Source organism: Cupressus sempervirens, chromosome 4 (genome assembly GCF_028749045.1).
Source record: "Cupressus sempervirens isolate cs-2001-9-10 chromosome 4, ASM2874904v1, whole genome shotgun sequence".
Classification (NCBI taxonomy): Eukaryota; Viridiplantae; Streptophyta; class Pinopsida; order Cupressales; family Cupressaceae; genus Cupressus; species Cupressus sempervirens.
In genome coordinates, this window is record NC_143121.1 from 68,657,550 (window position 1) to 68,683,444 (window position 25,895).

General features: G+C 31.9%; 2 protein-coding genes across 2 annotated transcripts; both read right to left on the reverse strand.

Annotated features, from left to right (window-relative positions):
- Positions 1 to 3,072: 3,072 nt before the first annotated feature.
- Positions 3,073 to 5,797, reverse strand: LOC149559974 (F-box/FBD/LRR-repeat protein At1g13570-like). Its single transcript, XM_089827533.1, has 5 exons — positions 5,733 to 5,797; positions 5,004 to 5,585; positions 3,786 to 4,010; positions 3,634 to 3,695; positions 3,073 to 3,134 (listed from the first exon to the last, which is right to left on the reverse strand). Exons 1-5 carry the CDS (start codon positions 5,795 to 5,797, stop codon positions 3,073 to 3,075), a joined length of 996 nt encoding a protein of 331 aa, XP_089683659.1.
- A 16,763-nt stretch (positions 5,798 to 22,560) lies between these two features.
- LOC149559975 (F-box/FBD/LRR-repeat protein At1g13570-like) lies at positions 22,561 to 25,285 on the reverse strand. The gene is made up of 5 exons (XM_089827534.1): positions 25,221 to 25,285; positions 24,492 to 25,073; positions 23,274 to 23,498; positions 23,122 to 23,183; positions 22,561 to 22,622 (listed from the first exon to the last, which is right to left on the reverse strand). Exons 1-5 carry the CDS (start codon positions 25,283 to 25,285, stop codon positions 22,561 to 22,563), a joined length of 996 nt encoding a protein of 331 aa, XP_089683660.1.
- Between the last annotated feature and the right edge of the window lie 610 nt (positions 25,286 to 25,895).

A 25,895-nucleotide genomic window follows, 5' to 3' on the forward strand; every position in this document is an offset into this window, starting at 1 on the left:
TTAAAATAAATAAATAATTTGATACTAACTTTATCAGAAATAGAGAAATTAAAAAATACATATATAAAAAATTAAAATTTTAAATAAAAATGTTAGCATTCAAATTTCTTTAAAGGGAAAATATTTTAAAATTAAAATATTATATTTCTTGCTTCTAACATAACCATCTAAAATGTCTTTAAAAATGTCATGGTGGAGTGACCTAACCCACACAAAAAAACCCTAGGATTTGAATTAAAGTTGGTGTCTTTGGAAGGATGACTCTCGACATACTATATATAAGTAGATATAAATTAGTTTACTTTGCTTTATATAAAAATTGCAATGGCTGAAACAAGTTGTTAAAGAATATTTTATAATATGTTTTCCCTGTCATTATCACAAAAATATGTCTTATTTGTTGGAACAACATTTAAGAATGGACGCTACTATCCTCCCTACAAAATGCAACGTTGACCATATTTCAAAAAATCGAAACCACAACCTGATTTTTTTGAAATTTTCACCATTTGATCTTCATGACTTGCATCTTTTGTGATAAAAATAACAAAAACTTGGAGAAAATTTAGATGTTTTCCTAAATTGCCAGCACCTTTAAGAATTGCCTTAGGTGATAGATTAGATTATTGAATTGTGTTAGATGTGATGGATTAGATTATTGAATTTGAAGTTTTAGAAGAAAAAAAATTTCTTATCTTTAATGTTCATGTTCATAGCTAATTAGAATATTGATAAAACAATATTTATACTGAATTTTAGAAATAAGCTAGTCATATTATTTAACTTTCTTTCCATAAAAATACTCATTTATTAAAAGCTATAAGTTATGGAAATAATTGAGACAACAGATACAATAGACAATAGATAGGAAGGTATACAATAGATATCTATAGATACAATAGACAAGAAGGTATACAATAGGCACTAACACGCACTAATAGAAACAATAGGCAAGAAGGTATATAATAGATACAATAGACAACAAATATAAAACAGACACAAAAGATAGGAAGGTATACACACTAAAAAAAACAATAGGCAAAGGATATGAAGCTTTTTTGGAAACAATTGCACTAACAAAAAATAAATGTACTAACATAAACAATTCTCAACCTAACTCCAACTTTAACCCTAGCTCTGATTCTAACCCCAACTCTATCTCTAATTCTAGCTCTAGCTCTAACCCTAACCCTAGCCCTAACTCTAACTCTAACTCTAACCCTAACCCCAACCCAACCTTAATTTTAACCCTAATTCTAATTATAACCATAACCTGAACTGGAACTCTAATTCTATCCTTAACCCTAACCCTAACCATAATTCTATCTCTTATTCTAACCCTGACCCTAATCCAAACTCTATCTCTAATTCTAACCCTAACCCTAACTTGAAATCTATCTCTATCCCTATTCCTAATTTTAATTCTAACCCTCACCCTAGCTCTAGTCCTAACAATAACCATAACCATAACCATAATTCTACTCATAACTAAATATTTTAAGTAACAATGCCCTTAAAATAAAAAAAAATTAAAGTTATGCAAATTAAACACCATATATATAATTAGAATATAAAATATTGAAGAATAATTTTATAGTAACTATGTCCTTAAAATAAAAACAAATTGAAGTTATACAAATTAAACACAATATATAGAATTAAAATATAAAATATCAAAAATTAATTTCATAATAACTTTATACAACTATAGTTAAAAATTATTTAATAAATTTAATGTATGTTTATAAAACTAAATTTTATACTAAATTTATACAACTACATTTAAATATAAATAAATAATTTGATACTAACTTTATCAAAAATAGAGAAATTTAAAAATACATATATAAAAGAAATTAAAATTTTAAATTAAAATATTATCATCCAAATTTCGTCAAAGGGAAAATATTTTAAAATTAAAATATTATATTGCTTGCTCCTAACATAACCATCTAGATGTCTTAACAAATGTCATGGTAGAGTGACCTAACCCACACAAAAAAAAAAATCCTAGGATTTGAATTAAAATAGGTGTCTATAAAGGATAACTCTCTACATATTATATATAAGTACATTTAAACTAGTTTACTTCGCTTTATATAAAAATTGCAATGGCTGAAACAAGTTGTTAAAAAAGATTTTATAATATGTTTTCCATATCATTATCCCAAAAATAATTTTTTTAATTTGTTGGAACAGTACACATTTTTAGTTGGTTAATAAACTATATTACATGGCATTTGATTGCATGTAAGAATGGACACAATTATCCTCCCTACAAAATGCACAATTGACCAAATTTCAAAATACTGACTTCTTTTTGAAAAGTTCATGATTTGAATCTTTTGCGATCAAAAATAACAAAAACTTGGTGTTTTCTTGAATTTCCAAGAATTGCATTAAGTGATAGATTAGATTATTGAATTTGAAGTTTTTACCTTTATTCATAGCTAATTAGAATATTGATAAAAACTATTTATACTAAATTTTAGAAATAATCGATTCATATTATTTAACTTTCATTCCACACAAATACTGATTTATTAAAAGCTATATGTTATGGAAATAATTAAGACAACAAATACAATGGACAATAGGCAGGAAGGTATACAATAAATATCTATAGATACAATAGAGAACATAAACAATAGACAAAGATACAATAGACAGGAAGGTATACACACTAACATAAACAATAGGCAAACAATATGAAGCTATTTGGGAAACAATTGGACTAACAAAAAATAAATGTACTAACATAAACAATAGGAAGTAATAAACCAGTCTATTGATTATTTAATGTTTTTGTAAAATAATTATACACAACTTTTTTAAAAACTTATCTATTTAAAAAAATTGAATATATTTATAACTTATTATAAAATGAAAATTATAAATATAAAATAAAGGCAAAAGCATATTCAACTATCAATTTGACCCCCGAAAATTAAAATTATAAATTTACTCTCACAAAAATACAATCTAATATTAATATTAATTGAAAAGACATAATGAATGGACAACATTAGCCTATTTATAAATTGAACAAAAATTACAAATTAAAAAAGTGCATCAACAGTCACAACTACGCCCATGGCTAAACAGCAGAAAATATGCACCCGATGTGACTGTTTCTGCATTGTATTAATTAATTTATACATCACAGAAACAGTCACATTAGGTGCATATTTTCTGCTAGATAGACATTGCCCACAACTACCATCTCCATAAAAATCTCCCATTTTTATAGGATTAAAAAATAGTACCTACTCAATGTTTGTAGTTCTGAAAACATGTGAAGAAGACCAACAATTTGAGTTTTTTTCTACTATCAAATGTAGTTCACGCTGGGCATCTGACATAGCTATCTGACATAGCCATCTTTAGAAAATTTGATTGGACAACTTCAGTGCATCTGATGTAGCTATTAAATATAATTAATATTGATTATTCATATTTTTCTGATTTACTGAACTTAAAAATAACATAAATCATTCCCATACAAATACTTATCTATTAAAAGCTATATTTTGAAAGATAATAGCATTTCTCGAAACAAAAATTGTGCGAGACTGACATTCCCTACAAACGCACTAAATTTCATAGCTTATTACATGGTTCTTCTAAGCGCACTAAACCGTGCAGCACGTTTAACACAGTTGGAAATCGAATGTATTCTATGTTCAATATACTGGCTAAAACAACAACAATCTTACAATTAACAAATGAAAACCCAGTAGATAAAAACAACTGCAGCTCGATGTCAATTGTGCAGAATCGCCAACCTGGGATTTGCTTTCCTCCTTGACACTGAAAATTCTGTGATTGGAAAATCCCTCGCAAGCCTTAGGAAACTGGTAATCAATTGAAGAGAATAATCAAACCAGCGACTTTCAAAAACGGACTCCATGCCGATTCTAATTGTCTTCAAGAGTGGAGAGCCTTTCAAAACACAGGAGCACAACATAGAAGCGTCATGATATTCCTCATCTTCATACTCTCCATAACCCCTGCTACATATATACACAATAATTTAAATGTCTTCAAATTTGGTAGTCATATAGTCAACTCTGCTTCGCCCTGCATCGCAAAACATAGAACTGAGTTTTAATAACCTCGAGTATTATTTTAACTATAAACCAACTCTTTACTTTTAATAAGCTCAAGTTGTTAACTAATCTACAGTAACAATCCAACTTTTGACCGGCTGATTGAATTCAAGTAATTATTACTCGGGAATCATTCGACACAAAAAAAATATATTAAAAATTCTGCACTGCTTATCAAATGGCAAGACATTACAAATTAGGCAACAACGAAGACTAGAACTTGATAACAGAGGCAGCATCAAGTTTTAAGCTGCAAGCCCAATTTTTTTTTTAGAGCCTCAACTAAAAAATCCAGAGGCTGAACATAAATGGAGTGCAAGATTATGGTAAAACAACAGACCGAAAACTATAACAGATCTCTAATTTAATAAAGCGTGAAGTAGGCTTGGTAGTCCTGCCTTAATGGGTGGATAGGAAACTGAATAAATCAACACTAGTGATTTTGATGTGGAAGTAAACTGAAAGATGTGAAGTAATGTTAAGCATTCAGAAGCAAATAAGAATACTAAAATATATTTTCCAAAATGTCATTTCTTATTTATGCAGATGGAAAGAGGAGAAATACTTGCCTTTGGATAATATTAAAAAGGGGGATGTCTATGCACGACTCTTCCAAGCAAGGAAAGCTCTGTAGAAGTTTGACACGATGGAAATTTGTTTCAACGATACTGGTGATTTTCCTCAACGATTTGATAGTTAAGAATTCATGGAGAATATAAAAATCAGTTTCCAAGTCCACACATTTAGGTAAACATATGTTCTTCATTGTCAACTCAGCGAAATCAGTAAGTTTAATGCTTTCTAATCGTGGGCATTTGACTTCCAGTGAATAGATGTAGAGTCCATTAAGACAGAGATTTAAGACTCGAGGAAATTATTGCCACATTTAAATACATTTCGCAGTCCAATACCGCCAATGTTTCTAGAAGGCAGCATAATTTTAAAATCGCCTCAAATGCTTCCTTTCTTAGCTCAACATTTCTAAGATAACATGATAGAAGTTGTGAGAATCCCGCAAACAACGGAGGCACTTTTGTTAGCTTAAAATTCGTGAGAGATAGAGATGTAAGGATCAAACATGAAAAGATCGACTCCGAAACATCCATGAGATCCCGACTATTTTTCAAATTTATGCGCTTCACACCCGATAAAGAATTCCACAAAAGCCACTTGTGAATTCTACTTTCAAACCAGTTACAGTTACGAACTTCAAAAGTCTCCACATCAGCACACTGCACAACGATAATTTTGTTAATGATGCCAACAACTATATCTTCTGATTCAGACTCTCTCGGTGTTATAGAAGTAAAAAACTCGTCAGAAATCTTCAAATGAGGTAAGTGAGTCCACGCTTTACACCACTTCCGACAAACCGCAGAAAAACGAATAGCTTCTTTCAGAGGAATTCTTGTTAAAATCTCAGAACAAAACAGTTGGTCTGGAAAATTCATAAGGTCTATTTTACCCATTTCTTCGCTTAACAATTTGTACATACAATTTGAAAGAGAAATGATCTATGCGCGATACGAGAAGCGCCGAGAAGATATTGCAATGGAAAGACCCTTGTTTGGATTCACCACACAATAAAACATTCAATTCTTCGGAGGAATAATAAATAAATACCTTGTGGCGTCGTGAAAAGCTCTGTCCTTACTCCGTTTCGCCAGCGCCCAATCTCCCTCCTGCATTTATGTCGTTGGCTAATAATATTCCTCGAGATTTGTTCGGTGGGAATTTATTTCTACTGCAGATCATATTCCTTTGTAGTAGGCTGTGCGTTGTTATGTTGTCTCAAAACAGTGGAAAATCCTTTGGAACCGCTTGCCAGATCTGAAATTTTCAAATGATTTTTTCTGTTCCCCATATATTCCAGTCGAATTCCAAAATATAATTGATAGAATCTTTGAGCGCCATTGTGCTCCTCTTCAGCTTCTAGAGTTAAGATATGTCTTTTTCAAACTTGACAAGGCTAAGGTTTATGATTGGATTCACTGCGCTGCTCTCAAAGATGTTAGAGAGATGAAAATTAAAGGACGCCTCTGCTCAGAAATGATTGAGGTTCCTCTATCCATTTTTTCATGCCATCGCCTCAGATATTTGGCTCTCGAAGATTTCCTTCTTACAGGTATACCTAGTTGTTTTGGTGGCTTCGTCTGTCTCACAACATGGAGTTTTTCACATGTTCAATTAAATGATAAAACGGTTGAACTGATGTTGTATTTGTGCCCAATTTTAGAAGTTGTAATCGTTAGCCTTTGCTATGGACTAGACAGATTAAAGATCTGTTCCCCCAGTCTTACTTCCCTCTATCTCGACTGTAAAATCCAAGCGGTAATAGTGAGTTGCCCGCAATTGAGGAACTTCACGATCAAACAACGGTTTGGTCCAATCAAGAAGGATTTGTATTTGCCTGAATGTTCACATTTATGCATGAATCTAGCACTAAGGGAGTTTACGTGTCTAAAGTTGCTGAGAAAGATTTCCTTAGTGAACGCGCTTGGCTTTATGCGTGATTTAATGTTTCTAAGAGAATTTCCACACTTGGAACAAATTTGCATAGACGGGGCTGAGTCTGCGGCACAGGCAATTGCAAATATTGCGTTTCCCATTTTCCAAATTAAATTGAACTGTGAGAAATAGATAATGGTTCCGAGTATATAGCATTTTAGGGATACCCTACCGCTTGGCAAGATTTACATTTTAGTTTAGATTTTAGCCAATACTCATTTTAAGCCACGGCCTTGGTAATATTGGAGTGTTGTCCATTTCTCTTCAGGGTTGTAGATAATCCAATATTTCATCTCTCGGCCATTTCAATTATAAAACTCAAAGGAACAGTAGACTTGCATGTGCGAAATCTTCCATTCATTCTTTTTTAATTATCGATGTTTTGCCTTGGTCTACGGTACTTTGCAGGCAAACTCGCCTGGTTTTGACGATGAAACACTTTGACCGCTGGAAAATCTGAAGTGGGTTCATCTGAGAATATACTCATTTCAGGATCTTATTCCTCTTCTTACTCGTCTTTTCGGAATGGCTCCTGGTGTGAAAACTATTTTGGTGTCTCGGGAGAAAGGATTCGACGGCATTAGTGGATTGCGATTTATCAACCGATTGGGGAATCTCCCGCGAACATCCACAGAGACTAAAATAATGTTGTCACGAAACACTATCAAGGAAACGAGATGCCTCAACTCCGATCTTGCAAAAGAACACATGATTTGAAATACTTTTGCGATTAGGAAAGTACAATTTGTGTGGGCGCGCATCAATGGAAGTATGGGTTAGGGTTTGTGTTCAATATATTCTGGGTCATAAAGCAGTTGGAAGAACGAATGAATTAATGCATATTTAAGGTCAAAATTATCTTTATTTTGTATGGGGAATGGAGAATTATTCGAATGAATTTGAATTTAGTAAGCTATTTGAAGCCTTTTTTTTCTAAAGATATTTGGTTTCAAAGAATTTGAACTTCATGAGGTATGTGAAGGGCAGAAAGTAGCTCTGTTATATAAGGGGAATAATTGGATGAATTTGAATTTACTAAAGTATTTGAAACTATTTTTCTAAAGACTTCAGAAGAAGGAGGTATGCTGAACGTTTTTCTAAATATATTTCAGTTATCAAACTTCTTTTCATTTAATCTGAACTGCCTCATTTTAGAAATATGTTTATCAATATTTAAAAATATTCAACGTATATTTCCTTCAAATGAAATTTTAATTTTGAAGTATAAATATGGTTAGAAATAATCTTGAAACAAATTTTTAAAATATAGTTGTGATATAAATATATGATAGATATCTTAGTTTTAAAAATAAAAAATGATATAATTGCAAAGTGATATTAATTAAATATAATTAAAAAGGATTATTAGTGCAAATAAGTTTTTCTGAAAAATATTTCTTTTCTATTAATAAATAATATACTAAGATTACGGCTCACAAAAATGGGTTGCGGGATACAAGATCACTCCGCAAGAATTCACATGGTATAAAGCAAGCTTCAGGGAGTTATAGTAGTGCCAGCTAAGGGGGACGATTCATCCTTATCATAAAATCCCCAGTCATCCTTGGGATTAGCAAGTGAGCTAGGAACAGTCTAGTCATCAACATCATCATCAGGGGCTTGGTTAGCATCCTTCATATCAGGGAACAGAGGAGAGATGATGAATTCTAGGTGAAAAGGCCACTTTCCAGAAACCACTTGCAGAGTACCAAGAGGATTCAGGGATAGCCAGTGCCACCACGAAGTAGGAAAATGGAGTAGTGCCTCCACCCACCTTTGCCACAACTAGAAAAGTAGTGGTGAGAGGCATGTGAACGTGGTGTGTGCGAGCGGCGACCTGAAGAACTACGCCTTTGGTGGCGGCCTCTCGGCATTGGGGTATCCACCAAGGCATCTGGAGGTACCCTAGCAACAATACAAGGGGCATTGCCCCAGTAATTAAGAAGCTCTTGCAAAGGATTATAAGTGAAAACAATTTTTTTATAGTCCATATCAATAGTTTTATTTATTTATTTTACAATCCATGTCAATAATATTTTTCTATTTTGAATTTGATTGTGTTTCTAAATTTTGAATACAAATTCAATTAGATTGCACCATAAAAGTTGATTCTAAAGTTTGTTAACTCAATCCAAACAAATCTATTAATTAGAAAGGAATGTTATTAAAAATAAGAATAATAAGGTTAGGAAAGGAAAGAGATAAGTTTGATTATTCTCTACTTTATTTTTCAAGGCTTGTTCTCTCTAGAAACAGTGCACATCTTTATTATGATGACTTTAAATTTTTATATTTTGAATTTGATTATGGTTCAAATTTTTTTATTTTACTTTTAATTATGTTTCAAATTATTGAATAGAAAGGTCATCTTTTCTCATGGAGGATTTGCAACTCTGTAAGACTCTATAACCTTGGAGTGCATGCGAGATTGGTAGCGTCTTGTGGTGGTTTTGTGTGTCCTTTATGAAACCTTGTGTGGTGCACAAGTATTTTTTTAATGATTTAATTGTCTTGCTTTATTTTGACTATTTTTTGCAGTGTTGAGTATTGTGTGCCAGGGTGGTTTGGGTACCTTCGACCTCTTCTCTAGCTTGCTCATGTGAGTCAAGGTTAATGGGAAATGATGGCAGAGACTCAAGTGATCTGCAAGGAGAAAATGAAGTCACTAACAATGATGTTATGTAATGTGATCAATGTGTGCCGAGTAATGATGACAATGAGAGGGTTTTGGGTGTGTTTGTTAATCATGGGAATGCCAACCATGAAAATGATAGTAAAACCGGTGAGAAACCTTCGTATAAGGACATTTTAGCTGAATATTGTACGGCAGTTTGTCCAACATTACCTAGTTTCAATGGTGTATTTGAAAACAAATTGCAGTATACCCAAGAGGACTGGCAGGAGCTGCAACTGGAGGAAATAAATGAGGACACAGACATGATGCCAAAAATGGAAGCAATGGTAGGGCATCATCTTCCAGTTAGAAAACTCTTACTCCATCTCCCAATGAAGACATGATTAGGATAGTTGGGATAGAATAAAGTAGGTTGAAAAAAAATGCTATTTTCTTTGTTTTCTTAGATCATAAAGTTTTGCCATTACAAGAATATTTTGATGAATGGTTAAATTTAGTTTGAAAAATAAAATTGAAATACATGTTAGTTTTTGTAGAATAATTCTAAAGGGTTTCTTCGTTGTTTTTGTTTAAAAGTCATAAAGAGTGTTAAAAAAAAAGGTTTCTGGAATGTGATTCGTGCATTCATATGGTCTCCAAAAGGGAATTTTGATAAATTTGTAGAGAGATCTACACATATTTTGGTTCAGATTAAAAGTTTTCAAGTGGAATTTTGGCCATTTATTTCTCAAATTTTAAGCCTATGTGGGTCTGTTCTGCAAGTCATGGAATCTAGGGTTACATTGCCACATTTAAAAGCAAGAGACCTTTTAGCTCACTCCTAAAGTTGATATCCCAAAAGTCATTTCATTGGACTTAGAAGGAGAAAATTTCTCCTGTGAAATTGCCCTATTAGGTAATCTTCATGTTTGCTTCCATTGCAAGCTTAATGAGCATCTTAAAAAAGATTTTCAGAAGAAACTAAAGGATAACCCAAGTTTGGTTAAAGTCAGATGATGCAGGAGCACCCACATAATGATTGTACATGTTGCCAAATTTCAGAAATTTTGTCATTAGGATAAGATCTTTTCTTGGGATTTGTTCAGACCATTGTGGGGTCAATTTTCCCTATTCTATATTGATCTAGAGTATTCTACAAGCCATTTTGGCAGAAAGTCTCTTTGGTTTGATTTTTCTATTTTGTAATCATCTAGAATGTTCCGTAGATAGTCCTAGCAAGTATAAATAGAGTTTTTAGGTTTGGGTTTAGGTTAAGTTTTTGGATACAAAGTTACGGGGAGGAAAAATCTATAGGAGAGCAAGTGCATATGTTGTTCATTTGATGAATTGATTACAAGAATATTATTATCTATCTCTTTCTAGTGTTCGTTCCTTTTTGTTTTTGCTTAACCTGTAGAGTGGCCACAAGTCTAGGTTGAGTGGAGAGAACGTAGATAGGAGAAAATGGTCACAAGAGGGGATTTATCTCATGATAAGAGGATACTTTTAGATGCATGGGTTTCATATTGTGATATTTAGAGAAAGAAAAGAGAGCAAGAGAAAAAAAAAAAGGAAAAAAAGAGAGGAAGCTAGAATGAATCAAGAGATAGAAGAGAAAGTAGTGATTTGGAGAAACAATCCATTGAGATTACAAAAACTTGTGAAGATGGAATAGAGAACTTGGTTTCTAATGAAGCAAATATTTTCCCATTGGAAGGACAAAATGAACAAATTGATGTTGATATAAAAAGTTTGCAGTAAATAGTTGTTGATGAACATTATGATAAAAAGGTTCTTGAAGAGAGCAAAGAGGTTGTAAATGTAATTTTTGATGAGCATTGTCATGAAAAGGTTCATAAAGATGGAAAAGAGGTGAATGTGCTCGTTCTTGATGGAACCAAGAGATGGCATTTGAAGTTAAGTAAGAAAATGATATGGCCTATCAAAAGGATAATAGTTGCAACAAGGAAGAAGATTTATGATGAAGCTAAGAGGATAGATAAGGATCAAATAGTGATGAATTCGTCTCCAATCATGGAGATATTACAGCATAAAGACATTGAAAAAAGGATGCAAAGGTTCCTATAGTGAACCAAATTGATGAATTCATATATGATGAGGTCCTATTTGTTTTTTCCAATCCATTTATTGTAGGTGTATAGGATTTCTACCTAAATTCTTATATGGAAGAGGTTTATGAAAATATGAAAGTTGACTTGGGTACTTGGCCAAAGTACAAACAACAAATACCAAGGAATTGGAAAATAAGAAAGAGGAAGGGCAATCGAAGGGACTTGGATTCTATTATCCCTAGGAGTATGGTGTAGGAGCACCCACATAATGATTGTACATGTTGCCACATTTTAGACATTTTGTCATTAGGATAAGATCTTTTCCTGGGATTTTTTCTGACCATTGTGGGGTCATCCTTCTATGTTCTATATTGATCTAGAGTATTCTGTAAGCCATTTTGGTGGGATGTCTCTTTGGGTCAGTTTTGCTATTTTGTAATAATCTAGAATGTTCCATAAATAGTCCTAGCAAGTATAAATAGAGTTATTAGGTTTAGGTTTAGGTCAAGTTTTTGGATACAAAGTTACAAGGAGAAGAAATCTGTAGGAGAGCAAGTGTATATGTTGTTCATTTGATGAATCAATTAGAAGAATATTATTATCTATCTCTTTCTAGTGTCGGTTCCTTTTTATTTTTGCTTCCATTGAGTTAATATCTGCATCACTGGACCAAAGAAAAATTTAGGTGAAATGGAAACTATAGAGGTGAATGTTAGAAGTCTGTTGGGAAACTAAGATATTGAGAGGGGCGGGGGGGGGGGGGGGGGGGTGGGGGGGGGTGAGAGGGGGGGTTGTTGAATTAGGATCTATAAAACTTTTAACCTTCTAAACAATTATCAAACTAATATCTTTCACCACTAACTCTTATCTCATCAATATCACAAATCACATAAACATACATTGTAATGATGTATCAAATCTAATCTATTGATCACAACCATAAACATAAACTGAATGATCAACACATAACACAAAGATTTGGTTACCTAGAAACCCTCCAAGGTGAAGGTAAAACTCGAGTGGGGATGCGATCGACAAATCTTCACTACTGTAGTAAACAAAGTTTGCATGTTAGGGCTACAATTTTGATTACTTATGATGATATACCTTGTAAGGGGTTTTCCTAGCTAGGAGCCTACAAGACTTATTCAGTCTACCTTCACTAAAGGATCTAAAACTTACAATAAAGTAGGAAATATGTTAAGATATTTACATAAGCCTATTAGGACCACTTAGTTAAGAGATTTACCCCATTTAACTCTTCCAAAATGTGTCAGTACATGATCCTTACCTTAATAATGCAATGCTTGATTATGGATCTCCTATTTCCACTGTCTAATCCTTTACTAATATGATATAACATTGTTTTGCACTTCACTACTCTGCTTGGTCACTTTGGATTGATTCACCTTCAAATTTTTCACAGGCATTCAAACTTCACTTCTCACACATATGCTCTGGCCATTACGCTCTTTGAAATCCTCCATTAGAGTTCATATCCTCCATTAGGGTTCATATCCTCCATATATAACCAAATGGAGAAGGTTCTAGATTAAGATCAACGATCTAGATTTCTCCCTTTTTCTACTTAAAAATTCCACTTTTTTTATAGTTTAAACACCTTGCATAGGGATTAATGATCCAACTCAAAATGCACAATTAACTCCTTAAATTACTCCTCGATCCTCAAAACATGCAATGAGTAGGCCAAAAAATGTTTACCTCAGTAAATTTGTGTAATTCCAAAAAAAAAAATCAAAACTGATTCACTTGGCACATGAACACTCTGGCACTCGGTCATGACTAGTCTTCATGTTGTCCCTCGGCTTTTGAATGCTCGACATGAACTAACTTTGTGTTGCTCAGCACCAACTAACTTCTACCTTACTCGACATGTATAGGAGCACCTGGTGACCATAGAATTGCTTAGCAATAAAAATTGCTCAACAATAACAAATGCTTGGCAATAACTAGAATATGAACAATTCTAAAAATATTATTCGACCTTCAATGGATGGCTCAGTTGCAGTGATGATTGACCAACTCTACCAAATAAATGACTAACTATTTGACATTAATAGACAACAAACTATAGGGATCAACAATCTTCCCCTTTGACATTAGTGGCAAAAACACGTTGTCATGATTCAACATTACATCTCAAAACTGGCAAAAAAACAGAGTTCCCCCCCTTAGAATATGACTCTGTCTTCATAAAGACTTCAATATGTACAATATATATACATGAATTCGACATATTTTACTTGTAAAAGAATGTTCAAAGAACAATACATGTACTTTTTATTTTATGACATATTTCCCTCATACAAATATATTGCATATCCCCATGATGACAAATTTTCCCCTTTGTTTTTGTCACTTATGGTTGTTGGGGTGTAGGGGTCAAACCATACTTATGCATAATTTTAGCTTCTAAATTATATATAATGCATAATTTGAGATTTTACCAAGATATTCTATTACTTAATTTTTAATTGAAAATTCAATCTTATAAAAGAGTAAAATAGATATATGAAGAAGCATTCTTCCATAAATTATTTGTTTCGTTTTAACTTCTCCAATATATTTTGTAATTGGTATGGTAAAAGTAATGATAAAATAATATTAACACTAATAGAGTAATTATGATTGATAAATGTAAGGTTGTTATAATAATGGATTTATATATGGAAGCTTCTATAGGTTGAATTGTATTTAAGTGGTTAATATAGTTTAGTTTTAAATTGAATTAAAATATGATATGGTGTGTTAATTGTCAATGATATAGAAAAATTTACTAAATTCATAATGATTAATTATAAATAATAAATTGACATCATGTCTCAACTAACATATATATTTGTAATATTGGGTAGAGATTAAAATTAATGAAGGAGCATCTTGGTCTTTGAGCAATCTTACATCAATCAAAAATATTTCTTATTTTCTATATGTCTCTGTTATTCACAAAGTGGTTGTTGCTACTTTTGATTTCATGTGATGTGCAGTTGATATCACGTCGAGGACCTATCCTAGATCCTTTTCCTAAGTGTGTGAGTTCTTATGTTTCATCTACTTCAAGTTCTGTGTTGTTAATTGAGGTCCTTGTTTTCAGCATGCGAGTCCATTTGGCATGGTTTCTTATGCTCATGTAGTGTCTTGCACAGTTGGGAGCCGACTCCTTTAACACACGTGTGGGCATACTATTAAGTGCAAGTTTTTTTATATTTTCATTTTCTTGAGTTTTTGTTTACTCTTCCAAGTCTGGACCTATATTGTAATTAAATGTTTGACTAGCCTACTTGTGGCTTAGCTAGCTATAAAAGAAGCTTGGTTAGATGTAGGAAAGTAAGCATTATTAGAGAATAGAAACTAAAAGTGCAAGCTTGGATGAGCCAAAATTTTATTTCTAAAATATGTATAATGTGGCAACTAAGAAGGCCTCACAATCAGACCTGTTGTTTTGTATGCAAAGTTAAATAATCGCACCTATAAATTGTTACATTTGGCCATGTGTGTTGGAAACTACAATTGAAGCAATTGGTATGTTTCCATTGATGTCAAACCTATTGGGAAGAAAAAGTGTGAAACCTACCAGAGAGACATTTTACTAATAGTAGAGAGTGTCATATCTATTGATTGATTTAGAGGATTTGAAAAGAAGAGATTATGAGATGCCCTAGTGAAAGGTTGAGTCGGGATGTTTCAAGTATTATGGAAATGCAATGGGCACTTGATAAGTTAGTCATTGACAAGATAATGTATTTTCTTTATCAAGACATGAAGTGAGGAAGAAATTTGGATAAAGATCTGAGTTGAAACAATTCATAAGGATAAGCTTCATTTAGTATCAGCATTGCACAGTGAATGAAGGATTTGAAGCAGAAGATTAAGGAACTTAAGGAGAAGTTGAACAAAGCAATTCAAACTGAGTATTAGCTATTGTTGAGCAATGGTATGAAGAAGTGTCAATAGCGAAAAAGCATAGTTATGGTCGAGCAAGCATGTTGATGCTGAGTGAGATAGTATAGTGTATGTCTAGCTACATACTAATAATTGAGCAAAAGAACACAATGCTTATTGAGTGATAACAAATGTTACAATTTGAGAAAGGGGTTGATACGCCAAGTTGTGGTAGAAACATGACACAGAAATCAAATTTCTAAATTTCTAAAATCTTGGCTTATAAAAGAATTGGAATATTTCATCTCTTGGCCATTTTAATTATAAAACTCAAAGGAACAGTAGACTTGCATGTCTGAAATCTTCCATTCATTCTTTTTAAGTTATCGATGTTTTGCCTTGGTCTATGGTGCTTTGCAGGAAAACTCGCCTGCTTTTGATGACGAAACACTTTTACTATTGGAGAATCTGAAGTGGGTTCATCTGAGAATATACTCATTTAAGGATCTTGTTCTTGTTCTTACTTATCTTTTTCGATTGGCTCCTGCTATGAAAACTATTTTGGTGTCTCGGGAGAAAGGATTCGAAGGTATTACTGGATTGTGATTTATCAACCGATTGGTGAATATTCCGCGAACATCCACTGAGACTAAAATAATTTTGTCACGAAATAATATCAAGGAAACAAGATGCCTCAACTACAGTCTTATGAAAGAACTGTCCATGAAATGAAATCTTTTTGCGAATAGGACAGTGGAATTTATGTGACCATAAATGGAAGGATGGGTTTTGGTTTGTGCTCAATATATTTTGGGTCATAAAATAGTTGGAAGAATGAATGAATTAATGCATATTGAAGGTCAAAAATATCTTCTTTTTTTTGAAAAGAGGGGTAAAAATTTATTAAGACAGAAAGCAATACAACAAGGAGAGCTCAACAAGGAGCTCGATCCTGAGCAACACGATCATCAAATTCTAGCACCATCTCAAAGAACAGTTGCCTCCTATCCCTAATATTCAAACCTGGATCATGACTAGAAGCCCATTTGGCTAAACAATCAGCAGCTCTGTTCCATTCACGAGGAATATACGTGAACCTAGTGAACTAAAAAGAAGTAGAGAAGAGAATAATCTTTATTTTATATGATGAATGGGGAATGATTCGAATGAATTTGAATTTAGTAAGCTATTTGAAGCCTTTCTGTCTAAAGATATTTGATTTCAATGAATTTGAACTTCATAAGGCATGTGAAGGGCAGTAAGTATCTCTGTTATATATGGTGAATGATTGGATGAATTTGAATTTAATAAGGTATTTGAAGATATTTTCTAAAGATTTCATAAGGAGGTATGCTGATGAATTACCTCTGCTTAGAAATATGTTTATCAATATTAAAAAATATTCAAATTATTTTTCCTTTAAACGAATCTTAATTTTGAATATTTTGAAGTATAAATATGGTTACAAAAAATCTTTAAACAAATTTTTAAAATATAATTGTGATATAAGTATATGATAGATATCTTAATTTCAAAAATAAAAAAATGATATATTCACAAATTGATATTAATTAAATATAATTAAAAAGGATTATTAGTGCAAACAATTTTTTACAATCCATGTCAATATTTTTTTTTTTATATATATTTTACAATCCATGTCAATAATATTTTTCTATTTTGAATTTGATTATGTTTCTAAATTTTTAATACAAATTAAATTAGATTGCATCATAAAAGTTGATTCTAAAATTTGTTAACTCAATCCAATCAAATCTATTAATTGAGAAGGAATGTTATTAAAAATAAAAATAATAATAAGGTTGGGAAAGGAAAGAGATAAGTTTGATTACTCTCTACTTTATTTTTGAAGGCTTGTTCTCTCTAGAGATGGTTCCTATCTTTATTATGATGACTTTAAATTTTTATATTTTAAATTTGATTATGGTTCAAATTTTTTTATTTTAGATTTAATTATGCTCAAATTTATTGAATAGAAAGGTCATCTTCTGTGGAGGCATTGCAACTCTATAGGACTCTATAACCTTGGAGTGCATGCGAGATTGGTGGCCTCTTGTGGTGGCCCTATGTGTCCTCTATGAAATCTTGTGTGGTGCATGGGTATTTTTTGGTGACTTAATTGTCTTGCTTTATTCTGACTATTTTTTGTAGTGTTGAGTATGGTGTGCCAAGGTGGGTTGGGTACCTTTGACCTCTTCTCTAGCTTGCTCATGTGAATCAGGGTTAACAGGAAATGATGGAAAAAACTCGGGTGATTTGCAAGGAGGCAATGAAGTCGCTAACAATGATGTTATGTAATATGATCAATGTGCTTTGAGTAATGATGACAACGAGAGGGTTTATAGTGTGTTTATTAATGATGGAAATGCCAACCTTGAAAATAATAGCAAAACCAGTGAGAAGCCTTCGTATAAGGAATTCTTAGCTGAAGATGTTCAAAATAGATCAATACAAGTATGATAAATGTGTTTCAATCACTGTTTTCTCACTGATGTCAAACCTGCTATTTCACTATCAAGATAGCTTCTTATATGATTTAAGTACTGTCACTTATTTGATTGATGAAGTGGATTTGATCAAATGATGTAACAATAGCACCTAGAGGAAAGGTTGAGTTATGATATGAAAAGAAGTACAAGAATTAGCTGAGAAAATGATATCATAGTGCATTGATAATAAACTTAAGGTTGTAAAGATTGGTTACACTAAGAAAGTTTAGAAGAATAAGTTACAAAAAAATTTTCTTCCAAGCTTGACCGAATGGATGGTAGGTGCTGAGAAAAGTTAATGCAAGCCAAGCAAAATATCAGTTGGAGCCTAGTAAAAGTCTATTTTAGTGTATGCCAAGCAAAACATAGGATGCTGAGTAAAGTCTTGTTGATGTCGAGCATCAGTAAACTTTAGTTTGTGCCAAGAAATTTTTCAAAGGATGTCAAGCAATGTAGTTTGTGCCGAGAATCAAAAGCAAGTTAATGTCAAGTGTCATCATTATTAGAAAGATCGTGAATTCAATGGGCCTGAGTAAACAATTTTTTTTTCTTGGATTGTGTGAACTAGATGGAAGATAATATTAATGAGCTGCTGGCACAGAACTCATGGTAAATCGTTGTGGCAAATTCAAAGAGGATTGAAGGATAAGTTTCTAGAAATAAAATGGAATGAGGCGTGGATTCATTGAATCCTACCTAATCTTTCCTAACCCTAAATTGGATGATGGATAATGGATGACATAATATGTTAATTATCTATTTATAGGGATGGTTGGTCAGAAGCAAGGGTTGTCATCTGTGAGAACCTAAGGAAGACATGGTGTCTAGGGTATTACTTCATTAAGTGACCTAAGTGAAGAATTTGCATTGACAAGTTAAGAAAGAAGGCTTAAGGGCATGGCTGCTTGAAGATTGAATAGACTATCAGAGCTTAAGTGTGTGTAAGCCAAGCAAAATGGAGGACTGAGGCAGAGATCTATAATCTAAAAATGGAGTTGTAAGTTGTTATCAGATCAAGCCTTACATTTACTTTATAATAATTGTATTAGTGTACGGTAAATCGTTTGGATTAAGGTTGACCTAACAATCATTTGTAAATCTTTTAACTAGGTGACATTCCAAGTGAATGGTCAAAAGTGCTCTAACAAGGCTCACTCCTAAGAGGGTGATTGAAATCCTTTTAACTAGGTCACATTTAATAGTGTGCATTGTAACCTTTAACAGGGTTCACCTTTCACTCTAACTCTAACTCTGACCCTAACTATAACTCTAACTCTAACCCTAATTATAATTCTAACCTTAACATAAATAGTAACTCTAATTCTATCCACAACCCTAACTGTAACCATAACCATAATTTTATGTCTAATTCTAACCCTAACCCTAACTCAAAATCTATCCCTATTCCTATCCCTAATTTTAATTCTAACCCTCAGCCTAGCTCTAGACCTAATCATAACCATAACCATAACCATAATTCTATTCATAATTTAATATTTTAAGTAACAATGTCCTTCAAAAAAATAAAATTTAATGTTATTCAAATAAAACACCATATATATAATTAAAATATAAAATAATGAAGAATAATTTTATAGTAACTATGTCCTTTAAATAAAAACAAATTAAAGTTATTCAAATTAAACACTGTATATAGAATTAAAATATAAAATATTGCAAATTAATTTCATAATAACTTTATAGAACTATAGTTAAAAATTATTTAATAATTTAATGTATGCATATAAAAATAAATTTTATACTACTACATTTTAAAATAAATAAATAATTTGATACTAACTTTATCAGAAATAGAGAAATTAAAAAATACATATATAAAAAATTAAAATTTTAAATAAAAATGTTAGCATTCAAATTTCTTTAAAGGGAAAATATTTTAAAATTAAAATATTATATTTCTTGCTTCTAACATAACCATCTAAAATGTCTTTAAAAATGTCATGGTGGAGTGACCTAACCCACACAAAAAAACCCTAGGATTTGAATTAAAGTTGGTGTCTTTGGAAGGATGACTCTCGACATACTATATATAAGTAGATATAAATTAGTTTACTTTGCTTTATATAAAAATTGCAATGGCTGAAACAAGTTGTTAAAGAATATTTTATAATATGTTTTCCCTGTCATTATCACAAAAATATGTCTTATTTGTTGGAACAACATTTAAGAATGGACACTACTATCCTCCCTACAAAATGCAACGTTGACCATATTTCAAAAAATCGAAACCACAACCTGATTTTTTTGAAATTTTCACCATTTGATCTTCATGACTTGCATCTTTTGTGATAAAAATAACAAAAACTTGGAGAAAATTTAGATGTTTTCCTAAATTGCCAGCACCTTTAAGAATTGCCTTAGGTGATAGATTAGATTATTGAATTGTGTTAGATGTGATGGATTAGATTATTGAATTTGAAGTTTTAGAAGAAAAAAAATTTCTTATCTTTAATGTTCATGTTCATAGCTAATTAGAATATTGATAAAACAATATTTATACTGAATTTTAGAAATAAGCTAGTCATATTATTTAACTTTCTTTCCATAAAAATACTCATTTATTAAAAGCTATAAGTTATGGAAATAATTGAGACAACAGATACAATAGACAATAGATAGGAAGGTATACAATAGATATCTATAGATACAATAGACAAGAAGGTATACAATAGGCACTAACACGCACTAATAGAAACAATAGGCAAGAAGGTATATAATAGATACAATAGACAACAAATATAAAACAGACACAAAAGATAGGAAGGTATACACACTAAAAAAAACAATAGGCAAAGGATATGAAGCTTTTTTGGAAACAATTGCACTAACAAAAAATAAATGTACTAACATAAACAATTCTCAACCTAACTCCAACTTTAACCCTAGCTCTGATTCTAACCCCAACTCTATCTCTAATTCTAGCTCTAGCTCTAACCCTAACCCTAGCCCTAACTCTAACTCTAACTCTAACCCTAACCCCAACCCAACCTTAATTTTAACCCTAATTCTAATTATAACCATAACCTGAACTGGAACTCTAATTCTATCCTTAACCCTAACCCTAACCATAATTCTATCTCTTATTCTAACCCTGACCCTAATCCAAACTCTATCTCTAATTCTAACCCTAACCCTAACTTGAAATCTATCTCTATCCCTATTCCTAATTTTAATTCTAACCCTCACCCTAGCTCTAGTCCTAACAATAACCATAACCATAACCATAATTCTACTCATAACTAAATATTTTAAGTAACAATGCCCTTAAAATAAAAAAAAATTAAAGTTATGCAAATTAAACACCATATATATAATTAGAATATAAAATATTGAAGAATAATTTTATAGTAACTATGTCCTTAAAATAAAAACAAATTGAAGTTATACAAATTAAACACAATATATAGAATTAAAATATAAAATATCAAAAATTAATTTCATAATAACTTTATACAACTATAGTTAAAAATTATTTAATAAATTTAATGTATGTTTATAAAACTAAATTTTATACTAAATTTATACAACTACATTTAAATATAAATAAATAATTTGATACTAACTTTATCAAAAATAGAGAAATTTAAAAATACATATATAAAAGAAATTAAAATTTTAAATTAAAATATTATCATCCAAATTTCGTCAAAGGGAAAATATTTTAAAATTAAAATATTATATTGCTTGCTCCTAACATAACCATCTAGATGTCTTAACAAATGTCATGGTAGAGTGACCTAACCCACACAAAAAAAAAAATCCTAGGATTTGAATTAAAATAGGTGTCTATAAAGGATAACTCTCTACATATTATATATAAGTACATTTAAACTAGTTTACTTCGCTTTATATAAAAATTGCAATGGCTGAAACAAGTTGTTAAAAAAGATTTTATAATATGTTTTCCATATCATTATCCCAAAAATAATTTTTTTAATTTGTTGGAACAGTACACATTTTTAGTTGGTTAATAAACTATATTACATGGCATTTGATTGCATGTAAGAATGGACACAATTATCCTCCCTACAAAATGCACAATTGACCAAATTTCAAAATACTGACTTCTTTTTGAAAAGTTCATGATTTGAATCTTTTGCGATCAAAAATAACAAAAACTTGGTGTTTTCTTGAATTTCCAAGAATTGCATTAAGTGATAGATTAGATTATTGAATTTGAAGTTTTTACCTTTATTCATAGCTAATTAGAATATTGATAAAAACTATTTATACTAAATTTTAGAAATAATCGATTCATATTATTTAACTTTCATTCCACACAAATACTGATTTATTAAAAGCTATATGTTATGGAAATAATTAAGACAACAAATACAATGGACAATAGGCAGGAAGGTATACAATAAATATCTATAGATACAATAGAGAACATAAACAATAGACAAAGATACAATAGACAGGAAGGTATACACACTAACATAAACAATAGGCAAACAATATGAAGCTATTTGGGAAACAATTGGACTAACAAAAAATAAATGTACTAACATAAACAATAGGAAGTAATAAACCAGTCTATTGATTATTTAATGTTTTTGTAAAATAATTATACACAACTTTTTTAAAAACTTATCTATTTAAAAAAATTGAATATATTTATAACTTATTATAAAATGAAAATTATAAATATAAAATAAAGGCAAAAGCATATTCAACTATCAATTTGACCCCCGAAAATTAAAATTATAAATTTACTCTCACAAAAATACAATCTAATATTAATATTAATTGAAAAGACATAATGAATGGACAACATTAGCCTATTTATAAATTGAACAAAAATTACAAATTAAAAAAGTGCATCAACAGTCACAACTACGCCCATGGCTAAACAGCAGAAAATATGCACCCGATGTGACTGTTTCTGCATTGTATTAATTAATTTATACATCACAGAAACAGTCACATTAGGTGCATATTTTCTGCTAGATAGACATTGCCCACAACTACCATCTCCATAAAAATCTCCCATTTTTATAGGATTAAAAAATAGTACCTACTCAATGTTTGTAGTTCTGAAAACATGTGAAGAAGACCAACAATTTGAGTTTTTTTCTACTATCAAATGTAGTTCACGCTGGGCATCTGACATAGCTATCTGACATAGCCATCTTTAGAAAATTTGATTGGACAACTTCAGTGCATCTGATGTAGCTATTAAATATAATTAATATTGATTATTCATATTTTTCTGATTTACTGAACTTAAAAATAACATAAATCATTCCCATACAAATACTTATCTATTAAAAGCTATATTTTGAAAGATAATAGCATTTCTCGAAACAAAAATTGTGCGAGACTGACATTCCCTACAAACGCACTAAATTTCATAGCTTATTACATGGTTCTTCTAAGCGCACTAAACCGTGCAGCACGTTTAACACAGTTGGAAATCGAATGTATTCTATGTTCAATATACTGGCTAAAACAACAACAATCTTACAATTAACAAATGAAAACCCAGTAGATAAAAACAACTGCAGCTCGATGTCAATTGTGCAGAATCGCCAACCTGGGATTTGCTTTCCTCCTTGACACTGAAAATTCTGTGATTGGAAAATCCCTCGCAAGCCTTAGGAAACTGGTAATCAATTGAAGAGAATAATCAAACCAGCGACTTTCAAAAACGGACTCCATGCCGATTCTAATTGTCTTCAAGAGTGGAGAGCCTTTCAAAACACAGGAGCACAACATAGAAGCGTCATGATATTCCTCATCTTCATACTCTCCATAACCCCTGCTACATATATACACAATAATTTAAATGTCTTCAAATTTGGTAGTCATATAGTCAACTCTGCTTCGCCCTGCATCGCAAAACATAGAACTGAGTTTTAATAACCTCGAGTATTATTTTAACTATAAACCAACTCTTTACTTTTAATAAGCTCAAGTTGTTAACTAATCTACAGTAACAATCCAACTTTTGACCGGCTGATTGAATTCAAGTAATTATTACTCGGGAATCATTCGACACAAAAAAAATATATTAAAAATTCTGCACTGCTTATCAAATGGCAAGACATTACAAATTAGGCAACAACGAAGACTAGAACTTGATAACAGAGGCAGCATCAAGTTTTAAGCTGCAAGCCCAATTTTTTTTTTAGAGCCTCAACTAAAAAATCCAGAGGCTGAACATAAATGGAGTGCAAGATTATGGTAAAACAACAGACCGAAAACTATAACAGATCTCTAATTTAATAAAGCGTGAAGTAGGCTTGGTAGTCCTGCCTTAATGGGTGGATAGGAAACTGAATAAATCAACACTAGTGATTTTGATGTGGAAGTAAACTGAAAGATGTGAAGTAATGTTAAGCATTCAGAAGCAAATAAGAATACTAAAATATATTTTCCAAAATGTCATTTCTTATTTATGCAGATGGAAAGAGGAGAAATACTTGCCTTTGGATAATATTAAAAAGGGGGATGTCTATGCACGACTCTTCCAAGCAAGGAAAGCTCTGTAGAAGTTTGACACGATGGAAATTTGTTTCAACGATACTGGTGATTTTCCTCAACGATTTGATAGTTAAGAATTCATGGAGAATATAAAAATCAGTTTCCAAGTCCACACATTTAGGTAAACATATGTTCTTCATTGTCAACTCAGCGAAATCAGTAAGTTTAATGCTTTCTAATCGTGGGCATTTGACTTCCAGTGAATAGATGTAGAGTCCATTAAGACAGAGATTTAAGACTCGAGGAAATTATTGCCACATTTAAATACATTTCGCAGTCCAATACCGCCAATGTTTCTAGAAGGCAGCATAATTTTAAAATCGCCTCAAATGCTTCCTTTCTTAGCTCAACATTTCTAAGATAACATGATAGAAGTTGTGAGAATCCCGCAAACAACGGAGGCACTTTTGTTAGCTTAAAATTCGTGAGAGATAGAGATGTAAGGATCAAACATGAAAAGATCGACTCCGAAACATCCATGAGATCCCGACTATTTTTCAAATTTATGCGCTTCACACCCGATAAAGAATTCCACAAAAGCCACTTGTGAATTCTACTTTCAAACCAGTTACAGTTACGAACTTCAAAAGTCTCCACATCAGCACACTGCACAACGATAATTTTGTTAATGATGCCAACAACTATATCTTCTGATTCAGACTCTCTCGGTGTTATAGAAGTAAAAAACTCGTCAGAAATCTTCAAATGAGGTAAGTGAGTCCACGCTTTACACCACTTCCGACAAACCGCAGAAAAACGAATAGCTTCTTTCAGAGGAATTCTTGTTAAAATCTCAGAACAAAACAGTTGGTCTGGAAAATTCATAAGGTCTATTTTACCCATTTCTTCGCTTAACAATTTGTACATACAATTTGAAAGAGAAATGATCTATGCGCGATACGAGAAGCGTCGAGAAGATATTGCAATGGAAAGACCCTTGTTTGGATTCACCACACAATAAAACATTCAATTCTTCGGAGGAATAATAAATAAATACCTTGTGGCGTCGTGAAAAGCTCTGTCCTTACTCCGTTTCGCCAGCGCCCAATCTCCCTCCTGCATTTATGTCGTTGGCTAATAATATTCCTCGAGATTTGTTCAGTGGGAATTTATTTCTACTGCAGATCATATTCCTTTGTAGCAGGCTGTGCGTTGTTATGTTGTCTCAAAACAGTGGAAAATCCTTTGGAACCGCTTGCCAGATCTGAAATTTTCAAATGATTTTTTCTGTTCCCCATATATTCCAGTCGAATTCCAAAATATAATTGATAGAATCTTTGAGGGCCATTGTGCTCCTCTTCAGCTTCTAGAGTTAAGATATGTCTTTTTCAAACTTGACAAGGCTAAGGTTTATGATTGGATTCACTGCGCTGCTCTCAAAGATGTTAGAGAGATGAAAATTAAAGGACGCCTCTGCTCAGAAATGATTGAGGTTCCTCTATCCATTTTTTCATGCCATCGCCTCAGATATTTGGCTCTCGAAGATTTCCTTCATACAAGTATACCTAGTTGTTTTGGTGGCTTCGTCTGTCTCACAACATGGAATTTTTCACATGTTCAGTTAAATGATAAAATGGTTGAACTAATGTTGTATTTGTGCCCAATTTTAGAAGTTGTAATCGTTAGCCTTTGCTATGGACTAGACAGATTAAAGATCTGTTCCCCCAGTCTT

Excerpts from the sequence above, each read along its gene's own strand:
- LOC149559974 (XM_089827533.1), bottom strand. The coding sequence starts at position 5,797 with ATGCAGGAGGGAGATTGGGCGCTGGCGAAACGGAGTAAGGACAGAGCT. Across the intron at positions 3,696-3,785 it reads AGGAGGAAAGCAAATCCCAG|CCAGTATATTGAACATAGAA; the intron begins GTTGGCGATTCT and ends TTGTTGTTTTAG. Across the intron at positions 3,135-3,633 it reads TAAACGTGCTGCACGGTTTA|AAACAGTCACATCGGGTGCA; the intron begins GTGCGCTTAGAA and ends AATACAATGCAG.
- LOC149559975 (XM_089827534.1), bottom strand. The coding sequence starts at position 25,285 with ATGCAGGAGGGAGATTGGGCGCTGGCGAAACGGAGTAAGGACAGAGCT. Across the intron at positions 25,074-25,220 it reads GCTTTTCACGACGCCACAAG|CGAAGAAATGGGTAAAATAG; the intron begins GTATTTATTTAT and ends CAAATTGTTAAG. Across the intron at positions 22,623-23,121 it reads TAAACGTGCTGCACGGTTTA|AAACAGTCACATCGGGTGCA; the intron begins GTGCGCTTAGAA and ends AATACAATGCAG.